The 23,455-nt window shown below is 46.4% G+C and overlaps 1 protein-coding gene across 1 annotated transcript in view; it reads left to right on the top strand.

Moving 5' to 3' along the window:
* The window catches only part of ABCA13 (ATP binding cassette subfamily A member 13), a 357,421-nt gene that overhangs the window by 171,461 nt on the left and 162,505 nt on the right, over positions 1 to 23,455 (top strand). The window contains exon 42 of the mRNA XM_057304334.1: positions 13,939 to 14,032. Coding sequence (XP_057160317.1) covers positions 13,939 to 14,032 — 94 coding nt within the window. The remainder of the gene's footprint in view (positions 1 to 13,938; positions 14,033 to 23,455) is intronic.

The following is a 23,455-nucleotide window of genomic DNA, read 5'->3' as shown; positions in this document are numbered from 1 at the left end:
CCCCTGGGGCCTCTGCGCCCGTGGACAGCTCTGGGGCTGGGAGCTGGCTTTGTGTGGGGTCCATCCTTCCCTCACCATGACTCAGTGACAGCATGTGCTGGCCCCGCCTGCCCTGGGGCCCCCTCCTCCCTGGAGAGCAATGTGTCTCGCTGCCATGTTCCGGATCTTAAGTCTGATTCGAAATGTGTCTGCATATGCCACTGTTTAACGGGAGCAACCCAACCAACAATATTGATCTTAAGCCGGGTCGATTTTTCCCATAACCGGTGTTCTAATGGCTACCTGATTTCTGTTGTAAACGGCTTCCAGCATCGAGCTCCTCCTGCAGGTGCTGAGGGCAGTGGGGGCTGCCAGGGTCGGGGGAGTGGCCCGGAGGTGGGTGGGTTGAATCTGGCTACTACAGTCAGGGCGAAGCTGGATGAGTCATTTGGGCTGGAACGCCACTCTTCTCATCGATGACATAGAAATTTCTTCTCTAACTTTCTCACATGGTGTCTGTTTGGATCCGATAATGCGATAATTCTGAGAACAGATAATAAACAGCAAGAAATCATGCAAGCGTGAGGACTTCTCAGGAACCCTCAAACACTGCTGTTTTAATCCAGAATACCCGTGCATTGGTATATTCAGAAATTAAACATTTCTGTATCTTAGTGCTTCTATATTTTTAATGTTATGGCAATGTTTCATCATGGCATAACTTCTGAAAATTCTTTTTCTTGAAGATTTAATTTTTAAGTATTCTCTACATCCAACACAGGGCTCGAACTCACAACCCAGAGATCAGGGATCACAAGCTCTACCTACTGAACGGGTCAGGCGCCCCCTGAAAATTCTTTTGATGCTAATTCCTTAAATATCCCTATTTCGGATATATATTTGCTTTTCTTCTCCAAAATAGTCTTACTTACACCCATTGATGCACCTTTTGGAAATTTGTTAATCATCCTCCTCTTTGCCCCCCTTTAAAAAAATGTCTTTATTCTTAATTGATGAAATTGCATACAGTCAAATCCATTCAGTAAGTTTTAGCAAAGGCACGGGGTCGTGGGACCATCAGCACCAACGAGAGGGATTCCATGCTCGCCCCTTCTTCAGGGAATAATTCCTTCGTTCCACTTGCTTCTCTGCCACCTGCTTGTTCTTTCCCCAGATTCCCCCATCTCTTGTCCTTGGTGTTAATCACCCCAAAAGAAGCCCAACCAGAAGGAACAGCTGTTCAGTGACTTGGGGGACTTCGCAGGTGCTTCTCCGATTTCCTGCAGTCGCTTCCACTTACTTGGTGCAAGCTTTGCGCGTAATAGGTGCTAAACAAATATCAGTTGGTTAGAGCTCACGGAGCTTCCTTTTCTCTTGCACAGGCGCAGATGTTCAAAAAGAAGGTATCTGTCTTAAGGGCAACAGTAAACAAAGCAATTTAACAAAAGATGATACTCTAGTGTATTTGGACTTCTTTGAGAAAGGTATCTTCAACTGGAAATAGATTAAGCCATTTAAAAACTTTCTTCTGTTTGATGACGTCTCTAAAATACCTAGGCAGCCAATTTTGTCTTTATACACTGGGCAGGGATTGACTTTCTCGTCCTGTGTCTGTGAATCAATCTGCAGGGAGCATGGCTGTGAGCACATCGCGCGTGCTCCCCCTTTGTTCCCGTGGGTGTCCCCGACGACACTATAGCAGGTCCGTGGGGCGTGCTGGGGACACCCCCAACACTGCAGCTACAGGTGCAGGTCTCATTTTGAACCACAGTAAATTTCCTTGTGATTCGGGGCCCCTAAAGGGGCTCCCACGCCAGTGAGGCTGAGACGTAAAACCCTGATCCTACAGGTACCATGTGTGTCCCACGGAGGAATGTTTCCTTGGTATGGTCGGGGGACCAGGGAGAGCTGGAGCCCCCTCCCCCCAACCCCCCGGCTGTGCACGTGCACCGAAAGTACATTTGCAGCCCGCTCTGGAGCCAAGGCAAAATCTTGATGTCATGCAGATGGAGTGATTTTTAGATTTTTAGTGGTATCTATTTTTTTAATAGACCACTTTTTAGGGTAGTTTTAGGTTCACAGCAATATCGAGCAGAAGGTACAAAGATTTCCCGTATGTCTCCTGCCCAGCCCCCACAGAGCCTCCCCAATGATAAACATTGCAGTACGTGTTTAATAATTGCGACATTTGAGCCTGCCTGTGTGGGATGGGCCGTTTCTTCCCATCCAGACTGGTACGTTCTGTGTAGTGGGTTCCTTTCGTGGCTCCGTCAAGAATGTTCTGGATGTCAGTCGCTTGGGTGCACGGGCTCAGACGCCCGCATCCTCCGAGGGGGACGACGATTTCTCAGAACAAAGGATTCCTGTGCAGTCCTTGCCTTCAAGTTTCGATTGTGCCTCTCCTGTCCCGAGGTGCAGAAGCCTCCAGTCCGGGGTTGCGAGTTCGGCGCTTACGTGTCTCCTCACTCGCCGTCCTTCTGCAAGAATGCCTGCTTCTGGGACATCGGTAACCTCAGTGTTTCTGCAGAATCCAGAGCAGCCCTTTTGCACCGTGAGCCCCATGCGGGTTTGTCCTCGTCACAGACCAGGTTCTGTGTTTGGAGCTGGCATCTCAAGGGAGTGGTGCGTGGCTCCTGGCTTCCGACCTCCCGGTGCGTGAGACTGGTCTGTTCTGTGGGGCGGTGAGAACGTGGCTGATCCAGGTCAACGGCACCTGCCACGCTTTCCACTCTGAAACTAATTTTCCTTTTCTCTTTATTATTAATTATTTTTTGAGGACGCACCTTGAGATTCTTTCCATTTCCTCGCCACGCTGGTTTGGGCCCCTCCCCTGCCCCTGGCCTGAATCCATTAGGACCCTGACCTTTGCCAGCTGGTGGGTCCTCCCAGTCTGTGACTCCTTCTGCATTTCTTCGTTGGCGTTACACAGAAATGGAGCACATTCTCGTCACTCCATCTATTCGGTATCGGTAAGGATTTGCGGCTTCTTACCGCAAGCAGTGAGCCACAATTTGCTGCGATCCTATTTACTCGGACTCTGGAGCCCTAGTAGATTTAGCCAGGGCGCCTTCCAAGCTGGCTTTTGCATCTTTGACAGGTCCCAATATGTCTGCGTGTCTTCTTACTCTCTTTTTTTTTTTTTTTTTTTTTTATTAATAATGATTTTTTATTATATTATGTTAGTCACCATACAGTACATCCCCGGTTTTCGATGTAAGGCTCGATGATTCATTAGTTGTGTATAACACCCAGTGCACCATGCAATATGTGCCCTCCTTACTACCCATCACCGGTCTATCCCATTCCCCCACCCCCCTCCCCTCTGTAGCCCCCAGTTTGTTTCTCATAGTCCATAGTCTCTCATGTTTCATTCCCCCTTCTGATTACCCCCCCTTTCTTTATCCCTTTCTTCCCCTACTGATCATTCTAGTTCTTATGTTCCATAGATGAGAGAAATCATATGATAGTTGTCTTTCTCTGCTTGACTTATTTCACTAAGCATTATCTCCTCCAGTGCCGTCCATGTTGTAGCAAATGTTGAGAACTCATTCTTTCTGATTGCTGAGTAATATTCCATTGTATATATGGACCACAACTTCTTAATCCAGTCATCTGTTGAAGGGCATCTCGGCTCCTTCCACGATTTAGCTATTGTGGACATTGCTGCTATGAACATTGGGGTGCATATGGCCCTTCTCTTCACTACGTCTGTATCTTTGGGGTAAACACCCAGTAGTGCAATGGCTGGATCATAGGGTAGCTCAATTTTTAACTTTTTAAGGGACCTCCACACGGTTTTCCAGAGTGGCTGTACCAACTTGCATTCCCACCAACAATGTAGGAGGGATCCCCTTTCTCCACATCCTCTCCAACAATTGCTGTTTCTTGCCTTGTCTATTTTTGCCATTCTAACTGGCGTAAGGTGGTATCTCAGTGTGGTTTTGATTTGAATTTCCTTGATGGCTAATGATTTTGAACATTTTTTCATGTGTCTGTTAGCCATTTGTATGTCTTCATTGGAAAAGTGTCTGTTCATATCTTCTGCCCATTTTTTGATTTGTTTATTTGTTTCTCCTGTATTGAGTTTGAGAAGTTCTTTGTAGATCTTGGATACCAGTCCTTTATCTGTAGTGTCATTTGCAAATATATCCTCCCATTCCGTGGGCTGCCTCTTAGTTTTTCTGACTGTTTCCTTGGATGTGCAGAAACTTTTAATCTTGATGAAGTCCCATAAATTCATTTTATCTTTTGTTTCTCTTGCCTTTGGGGATGTGTCATGAAAAAGGTTGCTTTGGCCGATGTCGTAGAGGTTGCTGCCTATGTTCTCCTCTAGAATTTTGATGGATTCCTGTCTCACATCGAGGTCTTTCATCCATTTGGAGTTTATTTTTGTGTATGGTGTGAGATAGTGGTCAAGTTTCATTCTTTTGCATGTAGCTGTCCAATTTTCCCAGCACCATTTATTGAAGAGACTGTCTTTTTCCCACCGGATGTTTTTTCCTGCTTTATCAAATATTAGTTGCCCAAAGAGCTGAGGGTCCATTTCTGGGCTCTCTATTCTGTTCCATTGGTCTATGTGTCTGTTTTTGTGCCAGTACCATGCTGTCTTTGTGATCACAGCTTTGTAGTACAGCTCGAAATCCGGCATTGTGATGCCCCCAGCTTTGTTTTTCCTTTTCAACAGTTCCTTGGAGATTCGGGGTCTTTTCTGGTTCCATACAAATTTAAGGACTATTTGTTCCAGTTCTTTGAAAAACGTTCTCGGTATTTTGATCGGGATAGCATTGAAAGTGTAGATTGCTCTGGGTAGCATGGACATTTTAACTATGTTAATTCTTCCGATCCATGAGCATGGAATATCTTTCCATCTTTTTATGTCTTCCTCAATGTCTTTTAAGAGTGATTTATAGTTTCTAGAATAAAGGTCCTTTACGTCTCTGGTTAAGTTAATTCCAAGGTAACGTATGGTTTTTGGTGCTATTGTAAATGGGATGGATTCCCTGATTTCTCTTTCTTCGTTCTCGTTATTCGTGTACAGAAATGCAACTGATTTCTGAGCATTGATTTTGTATCCCGCCACGTTACTGAATTGCTCTATAACTTCTAATAGTTTGGGAGTGGCTTCTTTTGGGTTTTCCATATAGAGTATCATGTCATCTGCGAAGAGAGACATTTTGACTTCTTCTTTGCCGATTTGAATACCTTTGATCCCTTTTTGTTGTCTGATTGCTGTTGCAAGGACTTCTAGTACTATGTTGAATAATAGTGGCGAGAGTGGGCATCCTTGTCGTGTTCCTGATCTTAAGGGAAAGGCTTCCAGCTTTTCCCCATTCAGAATAATATTTGCAGTAGGTTTTTCATAGATGGCTTTTATGAGATTGAGAAATGTACCTTCTATTCCTACACTCTGAAGGGTTTTAATCAGGAAAGGATGCTGTATTTTGTCAAATGCTTTTTCGGCATCGATTGAGAGGATCATATGGTTCTTGAGTCTTTTCTTGTTGATATGATGTATCACGCTGATTGATTTGCGAATATTGAACCACGCTTGCATCCCAGGTATGAATCCCACTTGATCGTGGTGGATAATCCTTTTAATGAACTGTTGGATTCTATTAGCAAGTATCTTGTTGAGGATTTTGGCGTCCATATTCATTAGGGAAATCGGTCTGTAATTCTCCTTTTTGATGGGGTCTTTGCCTGGTTTGGGGATCAAGGTAATATTGGCCTCATAGAATGAGTTTGGTAGCTTTCCTTCTGTTTCTATTTTTTGAAATAGCTTTAGGAGAATAGGTATTATTTCTTCTTTGAATGTTTGGTAGAATTCCCCAGGAAAACCGTCCGGGCCTGGAGTTTTGTTATTTGGAAGGTTGTTTATCACTGACTCAATTTCTTCATAATTAATTGGCCTGTTTAAGAAATCAATTTCTTCCTTTTTCAATCTTGGTAGTTTATAGGTTTCCAGGAAGGATTCCATCTCTTCCAGATTGCTTAGTTTATTGGCATATAGCTGTTGATAAAAATTTCTAATAATCCTTCCAATTTCAATGGTGTTCGTCGTGACCTCTCCTTTTTCATTCATAATTTTAATAATCTGGGTCCTTTCTCTTTTCTTTTGGATAAGTCTTGCCAGTGGTCTGTCAATTTTATTGATTCTCTCCAAGAACCAGCTTCTAGTCCTGTTGATCTGCTCTACTGTACTTCTGGTTTCTGCTTGATTGATTTCAGCTTTAATTTTGGTCAACTGCTTCCTTGTGCGTGGATTAGGCCTGTCCCTCTGTTGCTGTTCCAGCTTCTTGAGGTGAGAATATAAAAACTGCATTTTAGATTTTTCTATTCTTTTGAGTGAGGCTTGGATGGCTATGTATTTCCCCCTTAGGACTGCCTTTGCAGTATCCCATAGGTTTTGGACTGTTGTATTTTCATTCTCATTGGTCTCCATAAATTGTTTAATTTGATTTTTGATTTCCTGGTTTATCGAGTCATTCCTGAGCAGGATGGTTCTTAGTCTCCAAGTGTTTGAGTTTCTTCCAAATTTTTCCTTGTGGTTGAGTTCCAATTTCAGAGCGTTGTGGTCTGAGAATATGCAGGGGATAATTTCAATCTTTTGGTATCGGCTGAGACCTGTTTTGTGTCCCAGAACATGGTCTATTCTTGAAAATGTTCCATGGGCATTAGAATAGAATGAGTATTCTTTGGTTCTGGGGTGTAGTGTTCTATATATATCTAAGAGGTCCAACTCGTCGAGTATGGCATTCAAAGCCTTTGATTCTTTGCTTAGTTTTTGCCAGGGTGTTCTGTCTATTTCTGAGAGTGGAGTGTTGAGGTCCCCTACTATTAATGTATTTTTATCTATATGTCTCTTTATTCTGGTTAAGAGTTGGCTTGTGTATCTTGCTGCTCCCCTGTTGGGGGCATATATATTTATAATTGTCATATCCACTTGTTGAATACTTCCTTTAAGAATAATATAGTGCCCTTCTGCATCTCTAACTATAGTCTGTAGTTTGAAATCCAATTTATCTGATATGAGAATTGCTACCCCAGCTTTCTTTTGAGGTCCATTTGCGTGAAAGATGGTACTCCATCCCCTTACTCCCAGTCTGAATGCATCTTTGGGTTCGAAATGAGTCTCTTGTAGACAGCAAATGGATGGGTCATATCTTTTTATCCAATCTGCAACCCTGTGGCGTTTGAAACCAGAATTTAAACCATTAATGTTAAGGCTGAGTACTGAGAGATATGCTTTTAATTCTGCCATGTTGTCAGTAAAGTCTTTGTTTGTATTGGCTGTGACTTTCTGTTTTGTATCACTCTTGGGGCCTTTTTACTCTTATAGAACCCCCCGTAATACCTCCTGTAGGGCTGGTTTCGTGGTTACGAAATTGGCTAGTGACTGTCGATTCTGAAATGTCTTTATTTCTCCATCAATTCTGAATGACAGCCTTGCTGGATAAAGGATCCTTGGCTGCATGTTTTTCTCTGAAAGAGCTTTAAAAATGCTCCCCCAACCCTTTCTCTCATTCCAGGTCTGTGTAGACAGGTCTGATGTAATTCTGATGCCTTTGCCTTGGTACGTGAGAAATTTCTTTGCCCTGGCCGCTTTCAATACTGTTTCCTTGGATCTCATATTTGCGAATTGCACTATGACGTGACGTGGTGTAGGTCTGTCATGGTTGAGCTTGGGAGGGGTCCTCTCTGCCTCTTGGACACGAATTTTTGTTTCCCTTGCTAGATTAGGGAAGTTTTCAGCTACAATTTGTTCAAATATCTCTTCTAGACCTCTGTTTTTCTCCACCCCCTCGGGGATGCCGATGATTCTAACATTGGATCGTTTCGTTGAGTCAGTAATCTCCCGTAGCCAACATTCGTGGGCGTGGATTTTTTTAAGACCATCTTCTATTTTTATTTTTTCCTCTATTAACCCATCCTCCAATTCACTAACCCTTTCCTCCGCTTCCGTGACCCTGGCCGTCAGAGCCTCTAGTTTTGCCTGCATTTGGCTCATAGAATTTTTAATTTCTGTCAAATTCGCTCTCATTTCCGCCCTTAGGGATTCTATATTCTCAGTAATATTTTCCTGAATACTTTTCTCAAGTCTACTCATTATCTTGACCATTGTTACTCTGAATTCCATTTCTGATAATTTGGTTACATCCATATCCGTTACTTCTGTGGCAGAGGCCACTGACTCACTGTCTTTTCTTTGCTGGGGGGGGCTTCTCCTTCTTGTCATTCTGATGAAGAGAGGTTGCGGGGTTTCCAGAGCCCAAAATTATTGACTGGGTCCCAGGCCGTGCCCCTTGTTTTATAGGGATCTTAGAGATGTGGGCTTCTTCTTTAAAGATTTTATTTATTTACTTATCTGAGAGAGGGAGACAGACAGTCAGCAAGAACGAAACAGAAGCAGGGGAGTGAGAGAGGAAGAAGCAGGCTCCCAGCGGAGGAGCCCGATGAGGGACTCCTTTCCGGAACGCCGGGATCACGCCCTAAGCCGGAGACAGGAGCTCAATGACTGCGCCACCCAGGCACCTCCGGTTGTGGGCTTCTTGATTTTTCAGCCTGCCTTCTGTGTTCTGGGGGAGGGGCCTGCCGTGCCGATACTCAGGCAACCCTGTTTGGGTGGAGTCTCCATGTCCCCTGCGAGGGAGGATGGGGATGGGCACTCTCTGAGCCGGTATTTCCAGGCTTTTGTTCTCTGGCGGCTTTCCCTGGCGGCCGTCTATGCCTCTTCTGAGGGTCAGAGCAGCAGAGGCTGCATTGTCGCAGAACAGAGGGATTGCGGCCCGTTCTCCACTGATGTTCTGGCCACTTTAACTCTGTTACTGTTGGTGCTGCTCAACCCTGCAGCGTCCCGGGATGTGCGCACCAACTCGGCGACCCTGCCCTCACTTCCAGGGCCAGCGCGTCTCTGTCCTTTGTGTTTCTAATGCCGCCAGCCACAGGCCGCCCTGTCTCTGTCCTTTGTGTTTCTAATGCCGCCAGCCACCTGCCACCCCGCGCGCTCCCGGGTCTCCCGGTCTCAGTCTATGCCCGGTGAGCACACCTCGATTCCGGAGTTCCGTGAGAAGCCTGGTGGTGCGCGCACCCGGTTCAGGGTCTCAGTCTGCTGTTTCGCGGTTGCCGACCGCGAGTCCGCCCGCTCCCCCGTGCAGGTGGCCCGCCAGCTGCCAGCCGCCCCGCGCGCGCTCCGGGAGTTCCCGGTCTCAGTCTGGATCCCGTGAGCACACCGGGATTCCGGTGTTCCGGGAGATGCCTGGTGGCGCGCGCGTTCACGGCTCACCGGTCTCAGTCCGCTCTCTCGCGGGTGCCCTCTGTGTGTCCGCCCGCTCCCCCGTGCAGGTGGCTGCCGCTTCCCGGCGCCCAAACGCGGCGGCTCCCTCCCCCTTCCGTTTATCTTCCGATATCCGTGCACGGTTTACAGCTCCCCTCTTGGTACCTCAATACTCAGCGCTGGAGATGTTCATTTGTAGAGATCCAGATGTATCATCCTGCGTCTCAGGCTGATTCCGTGGTTATATAGGCTGGTCTGGTACCTATCCAGCTCGACTCAGGGGACCGGCTGAAAAAGGGGTCCCCTACTCCTCCGCCATCTTAACTCCTCTCTCTGCGTGTCTTCTTACTCTCTGACATGATGAGGTGCTCCAGGCGCACGGGGTGCATTCCCACACCTGCAAGGGGGCCTGGGTGTCAGGCACACGCCTGACTGTGGGGCATCGTTGCTTCCCGATCCCGTCCTGCCTACAGCCGGGGAGTCTCTGTTCGCTGCTCTTTCTCTCCCCACATTGAAAACCAGGGGTTCACCTCCACGTGGCACCTCCAAGGCCAAGACAGTCACACTGGGTTCATCTAGCCTCCCCTCTTTGTATGTGTCCCTCCCTCTCTGACCGGGACATGCTCGACTTCCATATCTCAGTGTCTCACCTTGTTTGCTCAGTCCACCTGCATGCGCTGAATCTCCCGAGGCCTCTAGAGCACCACGGCTCAAATGGCCCCGTTGGAACCTGGTCCCCTCCAGGGGACCTGAGAAAGGTACCCGGTCACCCAGAGTCAGGAATTAGAATTTAAATGTGGCAGACTCCGAAAGTGTCCACTCTAGCTTCTGACTTGTGCTGGCAGTGTCTGAGGACATGCTCCACCACTGGTCCCTGCTTCAGAGCTGCACTGGGTGGCGTGTGGTCCGGTGTTGGACCGAATAATGGCCCCGAGTGTATCTGTGTCCTAATCCCCAGACTGGTGGTCATCAGCGGCACAGATGAGGTGACAGGGAGGTTATCCTGGGTGGGGCAGTGTCGTCAGAAGTGTGCCTGTCAGAAGGACAGAAGGTCAGGTGGGCGGAAGGTGATGTCTTCTCGGAGGCAGGGATTGGGGTGATGAGCTTTGAACAGGGGGTGTGGGGCCGTGAGACTTGCAAAAAGCAAGGAGTGCATTCATTCGCCTTCGGGGCGCACGGAAGGAGCCAGCCCAGGAGACCCACCATAGACCTCCGACTTCCAGATAATAAATGGGCGCTGCTTAAAGCCCCCGTGTTTGTGGTCAGTTGTGACAACAGCCATCAGGAATGGATACAAGGTCCTAGGAGGGAACAGAATCCTACTGCGTGCACCGTGAGACGTGTCAAGGGGCAGATCTGCCTGGACTCGTGCATCTGGAGAGGACTGGCCTGTGACCCTCAGGTCCTCAGCATGCCGAAGCTCTCCACGTGCTTTTATCTTCTTATAAGACTTCCTTCTGGGGAACTGATAAAACACACAGCAGAGGTCACGCTGTGGCCGAAGTTTGGAAATTCTTCCGGCACCCACATCCTCCGTCGGCGGGACGGTGCTGTCCTTGCCCTTGTCCTGCAGAGCTGGCCGGCTGCACGAATGCCACCTCCATCTCCAGGACGCGGTCCATCAAACTGACACTCTCAGTGCGGCTCGAGTCTGGGGGCTGAGACTTGATGGTGGGGTGGGCATCACCCCGCGGTCTGAGGGATTGATGGCATAATCAGTGTGGAGCTGACCCCGGGCTGCAGTCAATGCTCACCCCCCGCAGCGCTTCTAAATTACGAAGGCGTCAGCCCCCAGATGAAGAATCCCGAACTCTTGAGAACAAAGAGCAGAAATGCCACAGGCTGTGTACTTCAATCCGTGCTTCTGTTAAATTAGAAATCATTTCCACACCGGTCAGTGTCCTTGAGATTTCATTTCTTTTTATTCCCCCCTGTTTTACTGACATACAATAGGGTACTTGGTTGGGCGTACAAAGTAATGATTAGATGTGTGCATGTGTTGTCATGACGGCTGTTGGAAGTTCAGCTAATATGCATCCCCTCACCTAGTTATTTCTCTTATGGTAAGAACTTCTATAATCTACTCTCTCGGCAACGTTCAGCTGTAAAGCCCAGTGTTGCTAACCAGAGTCACTACGCTGCACATCACCTCCCTGGGACTTGCTTAAAACTGGAATTTTGTATCTTTTGATGCCTTGTACCCATGTCGGGCCCCCTGCTCTCCCCCAGCAACCACAGATCTGTTCTCTGTTTCTTTCTTTCTTTTTTTTTTCTTTTTAATGTTCCACGTATAGGTGAGATCGTACGGTATTTTTCTTTCTCTGTCTGACTTATCTCACTTAGCACAGTGCTCCCCAAGGTTTATTCACATTGTTGCAAATGGCAGGATTTCCTTCCTTTTTTATGGTTGCATAATATTCCACGGTATATATGTACAAAGGAATATTGTATCCGTTCGTGTTTATGATGGACACTTGGCACTCGGGCTGTTTCCATGATGCTGCAGTGAACACGGGGAGCCGATGTCTCTTCAATAGAGTGTTTTCATTTCCTTCCAATAAATATCTGGAGTTGGAATTGCTGGGTCATATGGTAATTCTATTTTTAACTTTTCGAGGACCCTCCATGCTGTTTTCCAGAGTGTCTGCACTGGTTTGCACTCCCACCAACAGCGCACGAGGATTCCCTCTTCCCCACATCCTCGTCCACACCTGTTATCTCTTGTCATTTGGATGATAGCCATTCTGACAGGTGCGAGGTGGTATCTCATTGTGGTTTGGGTTTGCATTTTCCTGATGACGAGTGATGGTGAGCATCTTTTCATGTGTCTGTTGGCCATCTGGATGTCTTCTCCTGAGAAATGTCTGTTCAGGTCCTCTGCCCATTTTTTTAAAAAGATCTTTTATTTACTTGAGAGAGAGACTGTGAGAGCGCTGGGAGGGGCAGAGGGAGAGAGAGACTCTCAAGCACCCTCCATGCTCAGCACGGAGCCTGACCTGGAGCTTGATCCCACGACCCTGAGATCACGATGTGAGCCAAAATCAAGTCGGACGGTCCACCGACTGAGGCACTCCGACGCCCCAAAATAAAAATCTTTATAAACACGCTAGCTTCTCGCTCTAGGCTTCGGTGCCCTCTAGTAAGTGGGAGTAACAGTACTGGTGTCACTGGGTTGGGCAGCAGATTAATTGAAGTAACACTTCATGGGCATGCCTCTCTATACTTCCTCCTCCTCCTCCGGCTTGGCTCCTGTCAGGACCAGATGCTGGAAGCTTCCCTTGGACAAGCATTGTTCTTTCCGCTCTGTATAAAATGCACTCACTGTTTGCCACAGTTCTCTTATGTGTCTTATTATTACCATTTGTCATAAGGGGAAAGTGAGTCAGGGAGGCAAAGTCGTTTTCCCAAGGGGCATCCTGGCACCATGCCGTTATTAATTATTATTATTATTGGTGGTGGTGGTGGTACTTATAGTAGTCTTGAGGTTTGCCTCTTTTCCTTGGGGTCTTACTGGGAACCAGCGAGGGGTTATCTCACGAATACAAGTAACCACACCAGATCTAATGAGACTTCCTGGCCCTGGACCAGGGCAGGACTCAGGATTTCTCTCAGCAGGATTCTGTCCCAGACTCATGACCCGCACGCAGAAAGAGTATGCGTCTCTCCCGTCCTGCAGCCTTGCTCGCTTGCTTCTCCTCTCCGCCGCCCTCTCCCCGTCTTCCCTGCAGGCTCCTCCAGTCACCCAGAGACAGTCAATACCTTTGTACTTATTTCCTCAAATAAGCAATCAGAGCAATCAGAGGGGGGCATGGAAAGCCACAAGTGCTAGTGCAGGGTCCGTGACCTTCGGCCGCGTGGCGTCGCCACCCCTGCTCCAGAGACCGAGCAGCCCACGCTCGGGGCACTGGGTCCCGAGTCTGCACTGCAGGGAGCCTCGCACTCAAGCCCAGCGCCCCAGCCTTTCCCACAGTGGAGGCCGCTGCACGGTTTTCATGCACAGACGATCCGCTCTCGCACGCACCTGTCGAGGTTATGTTAGAGATGCCCTCTCACGCCTCCAAGGACCCCGCCAAAGCTCCGGGGGGGGGGGGGGGGCTGTAGGGCTTGGATAGCCATCCTGGCTCAGATCTCACCACTCTCACTGATTTGCCCAGTGCTTGGATTGGAACACGCTGAACTGGACTTGTATTTCTAGCACCAACTAAATAGGGACCTTAAGCTGTTACTTAAACAAACGGCTCTGGGTGACGTGGCACGTCCCTGGAAAAGACACGTCGGGTGGGGGTTCTTATGCATGGCATCCCCCCCATGCCAAATAAGCTGTGTCACAAGTTTCTAAGATGCTGCGGCAGCCAGCCCCAGACCCACATGGCACTGGACATGCTGTGTTCTTGGCACCCCCTTTCCTCTGTCTTCTCCTGCCCTTGGGTTGGACTGGCCTCTGCCCGTAAGTGCCCTGAGGTCCATGGTCAGCTTTCCCTCCTCGGTATCCTGCGAGCAGCCTTACGACCAGCTTGCTGCACACCGGGTGGCCGAGGGCCAGGCCAGCGCAATGAAAAGCTGATGACATACGCTGTGTGTGTGTGTGGTGTACGTTGTCATCACGACCGCGTTGGGTAACTGAAAAGAAGCGCCTTGTGGAAACAAGCATGAGTAAGAAAGCTCTCTTTTTCATGTTCACAAAGGTGTTCCTGATGCTTTTGCAAGGTTCCAAGAAGCAGTCGGGGGCCGAGTTGGAGCCGCAGGACCAGAGGCCTCCAGAGCGTGCTCCTGGCCGCTGTAAGTACACGGGATAGCCTTGCGTTCCTGATGTGGGGATGACATCAGCATCCTTCCCTCGAAAGCCCTCGTGTAAGGGTCCAATAGCAAGGGACTGGAGAGCGTGACCAGAGAGACAGTACCGTTCAGAGGCAGAAAGCTGACCGTTCCGTCCTGCCTTGTATAAGCAACAGTGAGTTTAGGGGGCAGCTTGATCTCTTCTTCAGAACCGACCTGATTACATTAGCAATTCCTTAACATGCAGCGTCAGAGTCATGAAAACCGTCATCTTTCCTCCCTTCGTCCCCCAAATCCAATCCAGCCTACATTCTCGGGGCGCCTCTGATGTGCGGGCACTTTGCGGGGAGTGGGTTTGCATGGAGAAAAATCCAGACGGGAGCCTTCCTTCTGGGAGCTTCTGCCCATGCTGGAGCTCAGTGCGGACCGAGGCTCTGAGGGCCTATCTCCATGCATGCGCGTTCGGAGACCCCGAAGACCGGGCTGACTCCCCGTTTGGTGTCTGGGTGCGTGTTTGCAGCTTCAACGAATCCAGTGCTGCTCACGAGCAGTAGTGCGCACGGGGCGCTGAGCGGGGCTCTGGAGGCGGGCGGGGGACAGACGTCCTCCTATGGAGACTCCAGTCCACCAGCGACACAGAACCAGGGATAGGTAACAAAAATTGAATACATTGGGGTCTTTATATCAGGGTCTGCCGTGCCACGTGCTCCCCAGCAGCACGTGAGAGTTCTACTTGCCCCACGTCCCCTAGAGTTGGGTACTCCCAGGCTCAAAAAAAAAACCCCAAAACCCTGCTCTTTCAGGCATTGTAATTGGTTTACAGGTTTCTCATTGTGTTTTTAAATTTTTTATAGATTATTTATTTATTTATTTGACAGAGGGAGAGAAAGAGCAGAGCGAGCGAGAGAGAACGAGCAGGGGGAGGGGCAGAGGGAGAGGGAGAAGCTGACTCCCCGCTGAGCAGGGAGCCCAACTTGGGGCTTGACCCTGAGATCATGCCCTGAGCCGGAGGCAGACGCTTAACCCCTGAGTCACCCAGGCGCCCCCTCATAGTGGTTTTAATTTGCTTTTCCCTGATGATCCGTTACATAGGCGTATCTTATTTCAGCAGTTTTATTGAGATATAATCCATATACCGCACAAATTGCCCATTTAAAGTGTGGAGTGCCGTGACTTGTAGTTTATTTGGGATTGTGCGTCTGTCACCACCGCCATTCTTAGAACAGTTTTCGTTATCGTAAAAAGAAACCGTGTGTCAGCTTAGCCGTTCCCTCCCATTTACCCCAGGCGACCTAGGACTTACTGTCCATCTCTATGGATTTGCCTATTCTGGGCATTTCATATCAGAATCATGTAACGTGTGGTCCTTTTTGACTGTTTTTTGTTTTCTGGTTTTTTGTTTTTTTGTTTTTTTTACTTAGTATAATGTTTTCAAGGGTCATGTATGTAGCGGGTGTTTGTTTCTTTGGATTGCCAAATAATCTTCCTCTGTACGGATATACTCCATTTTATTGATCTGATTTTTAGTGCTGGATCATTTGGCTTGTGTCCACTTTTTGGCTATTATGAATGGGCCACTGTAAACATTTGCGTGCAAACTTTTTTTTTTTTTAAGATTTATTTATTTGAGAGAGAGAGTGGGGGAAGGAGGAGAGGGAGAAGCCGACTCCATGCTCAGTGTGGAGTCTGATGTGGGGCTCCGTTCCATGGTCGGAGCCGAAATCAAGGGTCGGTCGCTGAACCAGCTGAGCCACTCAGACCATCCTGCAGGCAGGCTTTTTGTGGGCATATATTTTTTCTGGGGTAGGTGCCCAAGGGGCGGAATTGCTGGATTGTATGTTTACCTGTGTGATGGATGGGTGGTCATACACTTGACGTCCCCCCAGCAGGACTCGGCTCCATCTTCTGTCCTTGTGCACCAGCTCTTGTGATCACCTGTGCTTCGGACCACAGACGGCTCCGTGGGTGTGCAGTGTTACTCGCTGTGGTTGTGACTTGCGGTCTCCTGATGGCCGAGGTTGTTGCGTATCTTTTTGTGAGCTTACTGGTGTTTGCACATCTTCTTGGGAGAAATGTCTATTCAGATCTTTTACCCATTTTTAAGATGGGGCTAATTTGATTTCTACAGTTCGAGTTGCAAGAGTCCTTTACGATGGAATTGTAAGAAGTGTGATGTGAACTGTGGGTTTTTCATAGATGCCTTTTATGAAGTTGTAAAAGTTCCTATTTATTTCTGGCTTGATGAGAGGTTTTATCATGAAAGGGTGGTGAGTATTTCCAAATGCTTTCTCTGCATCTGTTAAGATGATCGTGTGGTTCTTTGGCCTTATTTATTGATGGGATATATTAGAAGAATTGATTTTTAGATGTTAGAGCAGCATTTCATTGACCAATTCAGACAAATTCCACTTGGTTTCATGGTATATAGTTCTTTTAATAGATTCATGGGTTGGATTTATTAGTATCTTGTTGGGGTTTTTTGAATCTATGTTTGTAACAAGTATTGGGTCTGTAGTTCTGTTTTGTTTTGTTTTTCTGTTGATATCTTTGTCTGGGATTGCTATTATGCTATTACTCACCCCATAGAATGAGTTGAGAAGTATTTCCTCCTCTCCTATTTTTTGGAAGTGTTTGTGAAAAATTCATTCTTTAAATGTTTGGTGGAATTCACCAGTGAAGCCATCTGGGCCTGATTTTTCTTTGCAGGTAGTTTTTTTTTAAATTAATATTTTGGGGTGCCTGGGTGGCTCAGTGGGTTAAGTGGCTGACTCTTGGTTTGGGCTCAGGTCACGATCTCAGGGTTGTGAGATCGAGCCCCATGGTGGATTCTGTGCTCAGTGGGGAGTCTACTTGAGATTCTCTCCCTCCCTCTGTCCCCGCTGCACCCCCCTGCACCCCTGCTCTCTCTTTCTCTCTCACGGATAAATAAATCTTTAAAAAATTAATATTTTAGTTTCTTTACTCGTTATACATCTATTCAGGTAATTTATTTGTTCCTGAACCAGTTTCGGTATTTTGCTTCTTTCTAGGAATGTGTCCACGTCATGTGAGGGGCCTGATTTATTGGCATACACCTGTCTATAACATCCGTTGATGATCCTTTTTATTTAGCTGGGGTCAGGAGGAACAATCCTCTTTCCTTTCTGAGTCTAAAAATGTACACCTTCTCTCTTTTTCTTGGTGAATCTAGCTAACCTGCGGTCAGTGTTGTTAATCTTCTCAGACAGTCAGCTTCTATTTTCAGTGATACTCTATTGGTTTTCTAGTTTCTAGGTCATTAATTTCAGCTGTGGTTTTTACTCTTTCATTCCTTTGGCTCCCTTTAGATTTGGTTTGCTCTTTTTCTCCTGATTGGAGATCTTTCTTCTTTTATACCAGCATTTACAGCTGTAAATTCCCCTCTGCACGCCACTTCCGTGGGTCCCATACTTTTAGCATCTCGTATCTTCACTTTTATTTATCTACAAGTATTTACTAACTTTCTCTTTGGTTTCTTCTTTGGTTCATTGGTTATTTAAGATTATGTTTTTATTTTTAAAATTGTTTTTTAAAAATATTTATCTGTTTAAGTCATCTCCACACCCAACGTGGGGCTTGAACTCATGACCCTGAGATCAAGAGTTTCACACTCTTCTGACTGAGCCAGCTGGGCACCCCTACGATCATGTTTTTGAATTTCCACGTATTTGTGAGTTTCTCGTTATTTAAGTCCAATATGGTTCTGGGACCAGAGGAAAAAATGTCGTATGATTTTAAGCCTTTTTTAATTTATTAAGGCTTGCTTTATAGGATAGAATATAGTCCATCTGGAGAGATCTCCTTGTACCCTTGAGAGGAGTGTATCTATTGTGATGGTTGGTGTGTCCTCTCGATGACCCTTGCGTCCACCTTGTCTACACAGCTGTTCAAGGGTGCTCTGTCCTCGTTGATGTTCTGGTAGCTTATTTTATCCATTAATGAAACTTGTGTGTTGTTGTTTCTGACTCATGGCTGGATTGTCTGTTCCACCCATTACTTCTGTCAGATTTTGTTTCATATGTTTTAGGGCTCTTCAGTTTCATAAGTCATACTTTTTGTCTCTTCCTGATGGGAGGCTTGTTTCGTATCTTTTATAGTCATTTTCCTTGTTGTATTCTTCTTACCCTTTTATTTTTATTTTTATTTTTTTTAAATGATTTTTTATTATATTATGTTAGTCACCATACAGTACATCCCCGGTTTCCGATGTAAGGCTCGATGATTCATTAGTTGTGTATAACACCCAGTGCACCATGCAATACGTGCCCTCCTTACTACCCATCACCGTCTTCTTACCCTTTTAGTCCATGCTCACACTGTATCCGATGAGCCACTTTCTCAAGAACTTCATGGAACTTCCGTGGATTCTGGTAGTATTCCTCCGTTAGCTCAAATCCGATCGTTTTGAGATCATTTCTTCTCTGTTTGTGGTTCTTCAGAGATTGGGGGGGTGGGCAGAGGGGGCCATACCATGAAGCTTTCTAGAAGCCCTCTGCTTTGGTCGAATAGATCTCTGAGACACAGTCGTAATTGTTATCTTTAGTGTAGAGAGTTTATTAGCAGAAGAGAATGCCAAATGATTGGTAAATAAATTAGTGAATTGGTCATATTTATTTTTCTATTTACTCATGTATTTACTGGGGTACAACATACATGATACGACCCTCACTATTTTCAGGTGTACAGTTCTGTGGCGTCAGGTACATTCACATTATTTTGCAGCCGTGACCACCATTCATCTTCAGAGCTCTTTCGCCTTCTCCAACCGAAACTGTACACAGTAACGACCAGCTCCCCCTGCCCTCCTCCTAACTTACCCTGGCGGCCACCATTCTCCTTCTGGTCTGTATGAATTCCACTGCTCTAGATACTAGAGGAGTCGGACAATATTTGCTCTCTCGTGATTGGCTTATTTCAACTAGCATCATGGCTTTAAGGTTCATCCACAGTGTAGCACATGTCAGAATTTGTCAGATAAGAAGACAGGGTATGTGGGAAGGGTCCCAGAGTTTCCAGGCCTCTCTAGGAGCCACTCTCCCTGAATTTCCAAGGGTTCACCAACCTAGAAGCTCTCTGAGCCCTGTCCTTTGGCGTTTTTATGGAGGCTTCATTACACAGGCGTGACTGATGAAATCATGGGCAATGGCTGATTGATTCAATCTCCAGCCCCGCTCCAGTCCCTGGAGGTCAAGGGGAAGGGAGTGAAAGTTCCAACCCTGTAATTAGGTGGTGGTTCTCCTGTCCCTTAGTTTGGAGAGTTCCAGAAGTCACCTCATTAAGCTCATTAGCATAACAACAGACACCCTGTTCCTCTAATCACTTAGGAAAATCCAAAGGTCCTTGCAGCTCTGTAAAAAGGAACAAAGACCAAATATACATTTCTTATTATAAATAACAGTATCGCAATACCAACAACCCTGGAGGGCTCACTCCAGGCTCCTTCAGTTCTTTGGCAGAATTCAGTTCCTTGTGGTTTTAGGACTGAGGTCTGCAAGTATTGACTGGCTGTCTGTTGGATTTTCTCTCAAATTCCTAGAAGTCATCCTGGAATCTTAGTCACATGGTCCCCTCACAATAGGACATGTTTCTTCTTAGAGTCAGAGGGAGAATCTCTGCTTTGATTGACTTAAAGGCAACCAATTAGAGAGTGACTAGATCTGCCGAAACTTTTCACCTTTTCTTCTGTGCACTGTAATCCTAGGAGTGACAGCCACATGTTCAAGGTCTTACCCCTACTCCAGGGGAGGGGATTGGAACCTTCTATGAAGTGGGAATGTTTGGGGGGCGCATTTTAGACTTCTCCCGACCAAAACCATTATTACAATATGCTACGCTGAATTCCCCTTCATGCTTACTAGCCATTTAAATTGCCCACTTTACAACAGGGTTGTTGCTTACCTTTGCTCATGAATGATATATTTTTGAAGAACGGGGCCTTAAATTTGTTTTGCTAACTTCCGGTGCTTATGTCTTACGACAAATGGCATATTTCTTGATTGCACTATCAGAGGAATTTTCCCATGGTACACACCTGTGTCATCACCACCCAGGTCGAGGGAGAACACTCACCTGGCCGGGCCCCTCTGTCCTCTCCAGGTCAGACCCCTGCCCCACAGGTGTTGCTCTCACCTTCCAGTAATTGTGCAGTTTGTTGGATATCATGTAAATGGCGTCGTCGTGTATGTGCGGAGTCTGTGGTTTCTCGTTGTTATCCATTTATGATATTGCTGTGTCATTCCTTCGTAGTCACATTCTCCTGTACATATCATAATTTGTCTCTCTTTCACCGTGTATATACAAATTTTTCTTCAACTGGGCATACACGTTATTTTCTCTTTTTATTATTAGCATTTTACCTAAAGGGTTTTACTTCTGAGCATTCATTTATTTTAAGGTACATTAGTTAATGACTTTCTTATGTAAGAGCGAATTTGAAGAAAATATGATTATGTTCTCATAAACATTTTGTCATCATTGAGAACTCAGGGTAATTTACATTGGAAATGCGTTACCTACATGCATCCTCTTCGTTATGGTTGTGCACCTGGTTTGAAAAAAATGATAATTTCATGTTCTGAATTTGGGGAACATTATGAAAATCCATGCAAATATGTTAGAAATAAAACATGTGCCAAAACTAATGTTATATGAAAAAATTGAAATTTAAAAAAGAACCCCGAGGGAAGAAACGTTATCGTGTTTTCTATTACCACTATAAAATATGATCTAAAAATGCCATTTTATTTATCATTCAAATTACAAACTATGGAACTGGAAAACACATCATTAAGAAAATCTATTTAAGTGTTTCTTTACTAAAAAAGACATGAGACCAGGACACATTAAAACAAGTTTGGTGTGAGATTGCCCGCATTTGCCAATTTTATTGTATTCTGCAAATCTTCCCATGAAGTTCAACAGGAGACATCTACCTAAGTGAATTTTATATTATTTAGCAGATAGGACTTCATCAAAATGCTCTATCAGGATTTTGGAGAGAGTGCGTATTAATGTCTTCTGGGTAAAGTGCTTTCGTCACTTTTTGGTGACGGGGACACGACACGACACGATCCACACTAGAGAGAGGAAGTTTCTAGAATAATCACTTACACAAACCTTTCTCCTCCTATTGATGTTCTCAGAAATTATTTTTTGGAATGATTCCTGCTCCAGGCTGCCCCTGCCTGTGGGCACCCCTGCCCTCCTCGCTCGCATATGTCTTCAGAAACAGTCTTCTAAAGGGCTAGCTCTCAAATAACTCACTTCTGGCTCCTCTGAGAGATTGATAAAGGCCAAATAAAATAGAAAATGTATATTTGTTAAACGTAGGGACCCTAGGAGCGCCATAGAAATGACTTATGAAGACCAGCACCTTGAATGGCATGTTTGTTCTTGGGCATGCCACGCGGGCTGTGGCAGTCACTCCTCGGAGCATGGGGCCATCAATTAGCTGCCTGCATGCTATGATCGGCACTCTCCGTGCATTTTCTCACTTAATCCTCCTGGTCAGTTTGGAAACAGGCTTTCCTGCCATTGTTATTTGGATGTAGACACCGAGCTGTAGAGAACTTGACTGATTTGCCTGAACCCTGGTGGGTCCAACGTGAAAGAAATTCCCACCCAGACACAGCACCTGCTCCTGCCGTCTTTTTGAGTCTGTCCCTTTTCTGCAAAGCCCTTTCCAAGCCCCCCAACTAGTGTTTCTCATAATGTTGGAAAGAGGCAAGGATTAACTCCTTGACATCCCGAAAGATGTAGTGATCTCAAATCATAACGATGACCTACAGAATTTGTTAGCCTCACCCCCCAATTTTCTGATCCAGTGGCTCTCGGTTGGGGCCTGAGAACTTGCATTTCTTGCAGGCTCCCAGGCGATACTGTGGGTCCAGGCAGTATCCCTTGGCACCTGTCACTTTGGTGTGATAGCCGAAGGAGAATTCTATTTAGAATCACAAATTCTGGGCCTGTTCTCTTTCTCCTGGTTCCCAGTGATGCGCTGGTGTTGTGGACTGAACTGTGTCCCACCCCAAAATTTGTATGTGGAAGCCCCAGTACCTCAGCACATGACTGTATTTGGAGATACAGGATCTTAGGGGTAACTGGGGTAAAATGAGGTCATTTGAGTGACCAGTCTGACTGGTGTCCTTATAAGAAGGGGAGACTGGGCACAGAGATAGCAGGCCTGGGTCCCACAGCTGGAAGACCCTGGGGGGACTGTCCACCAGCCAAGGGGGAGGCCTCAGAGGAAGCCAACCCTGCAGGCAGGCACCTTGATCTTGGACTTCTGGCCTCCCGACTGAGATGTAAATGTCTGCAGTTTAAGTGGCCAGGTCTTGGTGCTTTGAAATAGCAGCCTGACAATCCATCACAACTGGGCAGGACATTTCCTTGCTGGACTCACAAGCACTGGAGGGGTCTGGCTAGTAGACTGCGAGTCCCTGACAGCTCGGTGACCACCTCTGTGTTTATGCTGCGACCTGACCTGGTGTGACAGCTGGTCCCATGTGGGCTCGGATCATGAATCCCCTTGTCTCAGCTGTGCCAAGCAGTTTGCTGAGCAGTTAGTGGCCTTTCCTCTGTATTCCTATGGCTGATTTCTTTGGTGTCGATTTTCTGCCGGGATCCTGCACTCTAACTACCCTTGTTTGCAGGCTGAGTAGCAGGTTCTCTCTCTCTCTCTTTTTTAAAGATTTTATTTATTTATTTGCGAAAGAGGAAACGAGAACATGAGTAGGGGATAGAGGCAGAGGGAGGGGAAGAAGCAGACTCCCGAAGAGCAGGAAGCCTGATGCGGGGCTCGATCCCAGGACCCTGAGATCATGACCTGAGCTGAAGGCAGACGCTTAACCCACTGAGCCACCCAGGTGCCCCTGGTAGTTCTGTTTTTGATCTGTTGAGGACCCTCCATACTCTTGTCCACAGGGGCTGCACCAGTTTGCATTCCCACCAACAGTGCATGAGGGGTTCAGTTTCTTCTCGTTCCTGACAAAAGCTTCTGCACAGCAGAGGATTTGGTAGAATGAAAAGGAAATCCACTGACTGGGAAAATGTATTTGCAAACCATATATTCAATACGGGGTTAATATCTGAAGTATATCAGGAACTTCTATAACTCAATAGTAGAAAAAGACAAGTTAACCCAATTAAAAAATGGGCGAAGCACTTGAACAGACATTTTTTCCAAAAAGCACCATACAGATGGACAACAGGTACATGAAAGATGCTCAATATCACTGGTCTTCAGGGAAATGGAGATCCAAACCACAGTGAGTCATCACTTTGCACCTGTCATTATGGCAGTCATCTAAAAAAAAAAAAGGAAAAAAAGGAAAACTTGGATGCTTATTGAAATGGCAGAATCTTAGGCCCACTTCCATAAATTTTAGTTGTGAGACTGAGACATCTACA

This window comes from Ursus arctos, unplaced genomic scaffold, assembly GCF_023065955.2.
Source record: "Ursus arctos isolate Adak ecotype North America unplaced genomic scaffold, UrsArc2.0 scaffold_3, whole genome shotgun sequence".
Lineage (NCBI taxonomy): Eukaryota > Metazoa > Chordata > Mammalia > Carnivora > Ursidae > Ursus > Ursus arctos.
Note: the sequence above shows the minus strand (reverse complement) of the source record. Positions and strands in the feature narration are given on the sequence as shown.